Genomic DNA, 9,742 nt, shown 5'->3' on the forward strand with positions numbered 1-9,742 from the left:
CTGGAAGAGTGAAGACTTTGCCCTCAGCCAGGTCACACTAACATCCCCCGTGAGAGCAGCAACATACAGTGTATTAACAATTCATGGTGCATGTCTTTGACTGCTGTAATCCATGATTGAACAGGTCCACACAGACTGAGGGCTTTAGGCAAAACACACACACACAATGTGATGATAATTCAGACTCATCATATTGACTTATTTACATTAACTGACTCAAACTGTAACTGCAAGTACTACATGCCAAAACCTATACTTTAAACTAACAGTAATACTTTACCTTAAAGCTGTAGTGCGCAACCTTTGATTTTGTTCTTGGCGATGTTATTATTCTGCCTCTGTGAACAGAAACGATGTGACAGTGTTAGTATGCCGTGTCCTTCATTTGAAAACATTTGATTCCATCTTCTCAGCCATTTTTAAGGCGAGTTGCTTTCTGTTCACATTAGGGAAGACAAGTCCCCATTTAAAAGTCTAATTTGGGGCATTTTCACATGAAATTTGGTTCTGAATATTTAAAATGTTAATGATTCATTAAAGGAAAGTGAAAAATTAAATAAACTTCCTTATCATTTTAGCTTTAAAGTGAAACTGAACTATTGAAAAGTACTTCTCTGAAATAATTTACCGACATCATCACAACCAAGAAGAGCAGCTGAATCAACGTCAGTAAGATTATTTGGTTCTCTGTAGCCTGGAAATTTATTAGACAGTTTGACAAACAGTGACATTACAGAAGGTAAATAAGTTTGGAATAACAGATCAAAAGAACATGAACAGATTATACTAGTGGATGTTGTTAATGTTATTATTCTGTTATGACCAAAGTGACAGACAACAAATTAATCAAATCACCCTTTTTTTTTTTTTTAAACCAGCTAACAACTAACTGTGTCTCTTAAAAGTGGTGTGTGCTGCCTTCTAGTGGCTTCAACCACCTACTGAGGAACAGTGAGACCAGTGACGAAGGACTGAAGCTCCATCCTGCAATCACAGATCAAGAAAGGCTTTCGACAATATACTGACAAAAATATTTCAGAACGTTCTCTGGTCAAAAGTCATTAAAAAAAAAATCGAATTAAAATAACTAGAGAAAGCAAAGAAAGAAGTCCGTTCTTTCTTGCGCCATAACTTGTATCAACAAAAAATGTCCTTTACTTTTTGAGTTATGCTGTACATAATAATAATAATAATAATCATCATGAAATATCAAAAAAAATAGCCATTTTATCTAGTGTCTAGATATCAAAGAGTAATTTTCATTTTGCATATTTATTAATGTAACAATCAAAAAGAAACGTTTTGATAGGAAAAGACAGGAAAATCTGTGAACATATAATAAAACGGATCCATTCAAACATCTTGACACAATTGCTGTGTATTTACAATGCATCTGTGACAGCAAAAACACACTTTGTTTATCTCAGGTTATGATGATATGTCATATGTCCCATTACCAAACCTTGTTAGCAACACATGAAGGAAGATCTAATCAATTAACTGATGAAAAAGTTTTATTATTTCAAAGATAAACACAAATGACCACGCAAATGACCTCTCTTTACAAAGATGTTGCCTTGGACTTGAGGCTATTCAAAGCTTCCTGCATCGTCTGAATAGCGGATGCATCTTCTTCTACGGCCTTAGAGCAGACACGCTGCACTCGCCTGTGCAGATCCTCCAAGGACTTCTGTAGGACAAACAAATTACAAGGAACAGTGGTGAGAACTGAACAAAGCTGAAGTCTAATGAGCTGAGAACAGTCATACCACCTTACCACGACACAAATGCAGGTCTATAGAGAAATGTTATACTGGAGTGTAAAACTGTAAGATGTTGAACGACGACACTATTACCTAAATTCATTTTATATTGTCTATCAGCCGTGAACAGTAAAATGTTACGACTAATTTCACTTTTACCTTCTCGTTGGTCTCGAGAATGGCCACGTGAAACATGCTTTCAGGTGTTCAAAACCACAATCTCCCAGTGGTCGAAAACCTGTTTTATACTGTTTTTTTCCCCAGTGGCATTGGGTTGGGTTCAGCCTTAACTGCATTTTTTAAAGCACCTCCCCCCCCAGGATTTAAAAATCACTGATTTTAGTGTGAAAGAGGCTATAGTGTGGACACAGCTCACCTCCGATAAGGACCTGAAACACTGGTCTGATGTAGTATAGATGTAGCCTCAATCATTCAACTTGAGTAAAGATGCCTGTACTAAGACAGACAGACAGACAGACAGACAGACAGACAGACACAGTGGTGCAGGAAAGTTACCTCTGTGATGGACAGGTGGTTAGCAGCTGTGGTAAACACAGACGCCAGGTTGTTAGCTACCGTTCGCCTCTCCTCGTTGGTCTCCTGCAACACCAGGTGGTACCTGGAGAAGAGGGGAGCACAGGCCTTTTACTGTAAAAGTAAGACTGAACAAACCAGAAGCCCCAATGGTGTTTAAGCTCACACGTTATTTATTAAATGGTTACTTACTGTTGTTGTGCTGCCTTCAACTGTTGCACTGCTTCATCGTAACCATAGTTTATTTTCTTCTCCAGGAGTTTACGATGATTTTCCACAGACTCCATCTCTGCTGCCCATTCCTGTTCCTCTCGTGCCAGCTCCTGCACAGACACAAACATTTGAGAAACTAGACGTAAGCACAACTTATGAATCAAAATAAAAATCAGCCAATTCATTCTTTGTATTAGCTTCAGGTTGCCGACATTGGATAAATAAGGATAAGGATAAATATTTCTTTTGGAAATACTGTCAAAGATCTTAGTGCCTGTATGTGGTTAAATGGTTCTTTTGGTGTCAAGTTTGTTCCATTTTCAAAAATGAATGATCTCCTGTAAAAGCACTTAATAATTTTAGATTAAATATAATAGTGGTGAAAAGCTCTGCCTGGGGTGGACAAGTTGCTCTCTCCGCTTTTGTATGCTATTTGTTAGTGTTTGATTTCATTTGTGAAGCACTGTTTACATTACGTGTTTAATAATACCCACTGGTGTCACATCACATGGCATTTTTACCATATGAAGCAGAAGACGGTCTGTACCTGCATGTCAGTCTCCAACTGTTCATCCAGCTTACGAATCTGCTCTCTCAGCTGCTTCAGGTCATTGGACTTGTCCAAAATATTAGAATTCACCTAAAACACACAACCAGAGTAAATTCACAATCCCATTAGGCCCAGTATGTCTAGACACAAATACAGCAGTGGAAAAGCTTCAATACCTGTTCACAGGACTCCTCCAGACTGAGGTTTGTGTTGGTTAATCGAGTGTTCTCCTCTTCAACATCACTGATCAGTTTTCTCAGAAGAATCTATCACACAATAATAATGTAAACAATTTTGTTCTTGTTTATTGTGAATTGAATTTAAACGTGAAATTCTGACAGATTATGTGTGGTGGATAAGAAAAGGGGATGTACCTGTATCTGTGTTTTACGTTGAACCATGCTGCTGGGTCCACATTCAAATGGTTTGATCTCAAAATCATGACCACAAGCATTTTCTGCAGACACAGGTATCAGCTTCAGTTTGCGTGCCAGCTTGTGGTATTCTGCTACCTTCAACTCAGCCTAGAAGGAAATCACAAAACAAGGTCAAAATTATTATGAGCCACCCAGAGGAACATCTGACATTTCTTCAGGGTATATGCAGGAATCCTGTAGTTAATTTCAATACCTTCTCAAAATATTTTAAGACCCTATCACCACTCTAAGCTCTAATCAGCAACAGATATTTAACTTACAAAACTGTTTTAGTTTGCAATTAAATCTATAGAGCACAATCAATATATACAAAAAGCCTCCGGGTTGTTCTCAGCAACAGGCTTCAGCCATTGCTAAAATTCAGGGATCTCCAACCAGGAATCCGCAAAAATCCTGCGATTTTGGAGGTTATTTCGTGCCAGGAGGAGCGTGTTCGCTGTCGCAAGATGCGCAAAGTCACGTGTACACGCGCAGCCCCAAGCCAATCTTGGGGGGCCTTAATACCTCATGAAATAGTGTTTAATGGCATTCATTTTCCCAATATTATTATTTCAAGTTGGCCTTTTCCAGTCAAACCACCATCCATTTTTATAGATGTATAAGAGAATGCAAGATGATTTCAGAAAAATCAAACATCGTGTACATCACAAAATAAATCAAAACCTGCTCCTTACACACAGCTGCGTATGCATAAATTACCTTCTCTTTCACTTTGGCCAGAGCAATCTCTTCATTCCACTTGTGCTGTTCAGCTTCCTCAAGAGACTTGGCAAGACTGGAGATGGTCTGCTGGAGTTCTCTTTTCTCTCTGTTGATCCTCTCGACATCAGCTGGAGTAAACTTCTGATTTTGCAGCCGGTGCTGCAGTTCATCCTGCTCATGTTTTAGAGACTCCAGATGACTGACTGCAAAATGAGGAGATGCGTGTATAGTTCATCACAACTGATCCACAATTCAGATTGCAAACAGATGTTCAAAACTATTAAATACATAATATGTACACCCACGTAAAAACAGCAGGACATGTTCCTTAATCCTTAACAAATCCTTAATCTTCGAAATTAACTTGCTCTTCAATTTTTAAATAGCAGTTGGCCATTTTAGGTGCTCTTTCACTGTTCAGGATTTTAATGCATGTCTAAAATATGGCTCCCTGACAGACAGGAGCTATAACTAGAATAACTCTGCAGTAATATAAAAACCCTCTGCACACTTTTGCCTGTTTGCTGTGAGTAGCTGCACCTGCCTCTACACAACTGCCTTTGGTTTGGGAGCTAGCTAAGATGGCTTTGTTCTGAAAATGTGACTTACCACAATATAAAAAACACACAGAAAAACTCTAACCCGTTTTTTTCATTTCCTACAGATGAGGAAATGAAGTAGAGAAGCAGACGGCTGCAGCTGCTGCTGATAGGAAGAGGAAAAGGGAGAGGGAGGAGGACTGCTGCTAAACTAGCTCTGTTTGTGCATTATGTTGTTAAACTGAGACAAAAATGGTGGAAATATGATTTGTATACATGTTACTGTTATGAAAATATTCTGTACAACCACTGATGAAACGGGACTCTGGTCCGCACTTTAGCTGGTAGACCAAAATAGTGTGTGCATCTTCTGTAACGGCCACAGAAGATGAGCAGAGCAGAGAATGAAGCTGAATTCGACATGATTTTTAAACAGTTTACAACTATTTTAATTACTCAAATTTGGTATGCTGATTACTAACACAATTTCCTCTGGGGTGACAAAGTCACAAGAGATATATTTATTACAGGGACTTCAAAGGGGATTTTAAATGAAGACAAGAAATGATCTCAGCCAGGACACAAATCCAGTACACCCAAAACTAGAACCCCTATTATACTTAGACCTGTAAAAAACATGTGCATCATACCAAAGACTTGGCTGACTATCATGTTTACCTGTGGTTTCCAGCTCATCATTCAGTCCTGAAGCTTTGTTTTCCAAGTTAGCTTTAAAAGAGTCCAAGCTGCTCCGATAACTCTGGAGTTTCTTGAGATCTTCTTGTAGCTTCAATTTTTCCATCCTCTTGGTCATTAAACGATCCTAACCATGAGAGATACAGTAAATATTCAAACAGATAAGTTGCTCCTCTGCCTAGTAAGATGAGCACAGTCAAATGTCATCTATTACAACCCAAACACTAAAAATACATTTTAGCCACAGCTAAACATTAGTCGCAGTTTTCTCCCTTTTCTTTCTCTTTGTGTAGTTTTTAAGGTTAGTGTTCATGTTCTCACTTTCTTTACTGAGGATCAGTGCTGTACAAATACCCTTGCTAAATATAAATATTGGTAATGGAATTTAAAGTCAGAATCTAATTTGTATGCATGATAATGAATGCTCTTACCGTCTGGCTTTCCTTTTCCAGTTGTTCAACCTCAGCACTGAGTATTCTGTGTTTCTCCTCCATCGAGGCCAGCATGCATTCATCAACATTGTAAAGCTTCTCTATGAAGATACACACACACACCTCGTTTATTTTCCAACAACACAAAAATCTGAGGAATTAAAAGAAAAATACATTCATTGTTTAAAATATTTTTTTTATAAAAGATGATGTGTTTACTTAGTTTTGTGAGGAATATTTCATCCTCATCTTCAAATGTGTCATCACCCTGCATGAACTTGGAATATGTTTCAGCTGTATAATCCAGGAAGAGCTGAATAAATAAAAAAAGTTAAGAGATAAGGATCAAGAAAAACTGAATGATGTTGACTCCAGTTAACAAGCAAAGGAAATAAAAATTAGTCCAACAACAAAATACCTTATTATACTCGGCCCCTTCCTCTATATTGTCATCGTCTGCACAGAAGTCACTGAACAGCAGGTCTTGTTTACTAAAACTCCAAAAGATCTGAAACACAAGCATTCATTTTATTTGACAAAAAAAACTACTCATTGAATGAATCCTACAAAATGAACCTAGTTTAAGCTAGAAGATAGTCCACTGTTGCTTGCTTCTCACCTTGACGTTGTCAATTAACCAAATGAGAGCACCCAGGGCTTGAGGCCAGGTATGGGGAGCTCCAACAGAGTACATTGAAGACTTGGAGAGCACAAAAGGATACCTTAAAACATAAATAACACACACAAGAATAAATAGACAGTGAGTGGTTTTCTTTAACTATGGAGGGAGTCAATATCAGTGCCCACAACAAATAGCATGCATTTATAAAGACTCAGATGGAAGACTAATGAATAAATAGATAAAATACTTCAGGGCTTTTAAGATAGCAGGGACTTCTTCCTCCACTTTTGAGTTTGGCATCTCAAAGGTTGGGTCCAGCTGGCGATAGATAAACTCAAACATCTTCACAAACTCCTTGGTAGAGGGAGACTGGAGTGTCTTGGCCGACAAAGTGCCAGGGTAACCTTGGTCTGTCAAGAACTAGAAAGATATAAGACAGAATGGCTGAATATCAATATATATATTACTATTAGCGTTACAAGAATTCCAAGATCATAACTGTAATATAAATGTCCACAAATGTGTAATATGACACATTTAAATTTAATTTCATAAACACAAGTGAAAAGCAAAATTATAATAGTTGTAATTCTGAAACAATGCAAGCAAAGATGCTTGTATTGTGCTTTGAGTTTTTACCTCATGCAGCTGCCTGATGCACTGCTGAACATAAGATTTATCATGCAAAGGCCTGGCATCTTTGACCTTCTCAGTTGCACCAAAGCCAGACACGGTGCTGTTGCGAGGCATGCCAGCTCCACTGGTCCTGCAGGCAAAATATGAACATACAAGATTTAAACATTTATTTCAGAATAATAAATAAAAACTGCAGTTTTATTTCAGGTGATCAATTTACCTTTTACTGCAATAATTCTGAAAATTGTCACATGTCATTTTGTTGTAATGCAATTGTAATTTTTGGGAAAAAATGTTCACATACCTGGGGCCAAAGAAGCTGGTCCGCCTTTCAGAAGTCACAGACTGGGGTTTAAGTGTGTTGAGCTTTCCAAAGGAAGGCTGTTTACTGTAAACAAGAAAACAAAACTGTGTACAAACAGAAGAGGTTCACCTTGTAGACTCACATTTAACCAAGCTGCTTTGAATTCCTCCTTTATCAAGTCACTACATAAAAGAAAAGATATGTATGCTACATAGAAATAAGAATTTTAACATGCATGTCTATATTGAAAATGCCTTGTTTGCATTCCATAAAAGCTTTATTTACAGCAGTGGTTCTCTATTATTTTCTTTCATGCAATGAAAAATGGCAGATAGGATGCACATATTTTAGGGAAAATGTATTAATTCAATAACATCATAATAAGTCATGAGGAAAGGCGCAGCAGTACCAGTATCACTATAAATAAAGCAGCATTAATATCGTTAAGCTATCTGTGGGCAAACAGGTGTAGCCTTCGGTCTGCACTTACAGTGGGAAGAAACAATGCAGATATGAAACATTTTAGTGAAAATAATGCATTCAATAAGTTCATTATAAGTCACAAGGAAAGATCCCTGTCTTGGCATTAAAAAAAAAAAAAAAAAATCAATCAAAGGGTCACTATTGAGTTAGACAGCATTTCCAACTCCCTCACATGAAATTACAGTTTTTCTCCATTCAAGATCATCACAATATAAATTCACCACAATTAACTTATTGTAACGTTTTTGGTTTTTTTTCCAATCACGATGAGCGATAACATCGTATAATATCCCATCACTAATGTGCATACCCAAGTAAGCTATCCTAATGCAATACTTTTGATATAGTTCATTAAAAGTTGAGATGTGCATTATTAAGTGTCACATTAGGTGACACGAACCACAAATAATAACAAAATGTGGTGAAGTAGTACCCTTGCTCACTAAAACAAAATGTTAGGATTTCAAACAAACCTCTGGGGCGTTGTGTACACCATGCTCATCCTGTTGCTGCCCTGCACTCGCATCGGCAGCTCCGAATGTCTGCTGCTTGTTACTCGACTCATCCTTCCACTGCACACAAGTAATCATTGTTGGCTCGGTTATTAACGTTGTTGAACAGTCTCAAAAAAACAACATAAAACACATGAAGCCGCACACTGTTGAGATAATGTTGGTGACATCTAGAACTAAACGTACCGCGGTGAAATCAGTTTCAGGTTGGATATTCAACGGACATTCGCTCCAGATCCAACGGCTCCCTCCTCCACCCCGAGATAGGTGCACAATCACGGCTTGTTGTGGATCTGAAGCGAATGTCCGTTGAATATCCAACCTGAAACTGATTTTTCCGCGGTACTAAACGTCACCAAACGCATCCAAACAGTCTAACAGTAGCAGTATAATCTGTCAGATTCTCACTGTGTATTATGGGGTAGCTATGGCTATCGTGTTTTTCTAACTAACTTTACGGGATTAAACATGCTGGATTAGAGACGTTATCACAGAAATGAAAATGTTCGTTAGGAGGAACACTCCTCACAAATGACTACTGTTAGCAATTGTCGCTAGTGTTAGCATTACAGAAACTGTCTGGCTGTACTTAGGCGAAGTTACAAAAAACATATCGTTATTTCTGCATATTTTAACAGTACGCTGACTTAAATTGCAATATTAAATTTTTATGTATCTGTATTTGAGACATACCGCTCCATGGTAGGTGGAGAATCAGTTTGGACGAGGTGAAATAAAACAGGACCAACGAACGAAACCGCCAAAACAATACAAATATATACCGGACGCGGTGACGTCATTACGTCTACGGCGAGTCGTGTGGTCCAAAATTGTGCATTTTCAAAATAGAGCAGTGTTTCCAAGCCCTGGTACGCAGGGAACACTGCCCTGCATGTTATATGTTGCCCTGCTCCAACACACCTGATTCAGGTGAACAGCTCGTTACCAGGCTTCTGCAGAGCTTGTTGACAGCTCTGCAGAGAGGCCAGTGCATTCCTGTTCAGCAAGTAAATCGAAGTCTTACTATTCTTTTGGGCAAAATATTGTGGGTGAATTAGAGGGGAGGGAGTGAATTACAGATTTTCAAGGTTGAAAATGAGTCAAAGTTTAGTGTTTTCTGGCTGTATAACAAATATTCCTGAGTTATCCTGGCAAATTTGTCAGGGATCAAGCTACAGGCATGAAATACCTCAATCCTGGTCCTCGGGACCCACTGCCCTGCGTGTTTTCAATGTTCATCTAAAACATGCTGGGCAGTGGGTCCCAAGGACCAGGATTAACAGACACTGGTATAAGGATATCCAATTAGACAACATAGCA

The 9,742-nt window shown here is 38.3% G+C and overlaps 1 protein-coding gene across 2 annotated transcripts; it reads right to left on the bottom strand.

Annotated features, from left to right (window-relative positions):
- Positions 1–697: 697 nt before the first annotated feature.
- On the bottom strand, positions 698–9,227 carry ndc80 (NDC80 kinetochore complex component). Of its 2 annotated transcripts, XM_058636170.1 has the most exons (18): positions 9,116–9,227; positions 8,384–8,482; positions 7,428–7,511; positions 7,127–7,253; positions 6,735–6,907; positions 6,485–6,587; positions 6,284–6,373; positions 6,085–6,178; positions 5,866–5,966; positions 5,417–5,561; positions 4,197–4,402; positions 3,435–3,584; positions 3,237–3,326; positions 3,058–3,150; positions 2,490–2,620; positions 2,280–2,382; positions 1,556–1,690; positions 698–984 (listed from the first exon to the last, which is right to left on the bottom strand). In XM_058636170.1, the coding sequence occupies exons 1-17, from the start codon at positions 9,220–9,222 to the stop codon at positions 1,562–1,564; spliced, it is 2,025 nt and encodes a 674-aa protein (XP_058492153.1). In that variant the 5' UTR covers positions 9,223–9,227; the 3' UTR covers positions 698–984; positions 1,556–1,561. The 2 variants fall into 2 exon arrangements, with proteins under 2 accessions (XP_058492153.1, XP_058492152.1); XM_058636169.1 differs by lacking the exon at positions 698–984 and having other exon boundaries at positions 1,497–1,690.
- Positions 9,228–9,742: the final 515 nt, after the last annotated feature.

The sequence above is a fragment of the Solea solea genome, chromosome 8, assembly GCF_958295425.1.
Source record: "Solea solea chromosome 8, fSolSol10.1, whole genome shotgun sequence".
NCBI classification, from domain to species: domain Eukaryota; kingdom Metazoa; phylum Chordata; class Actinopteri; order Pleuronectiformes; family Soleidae; genus Solea; species Solea solea.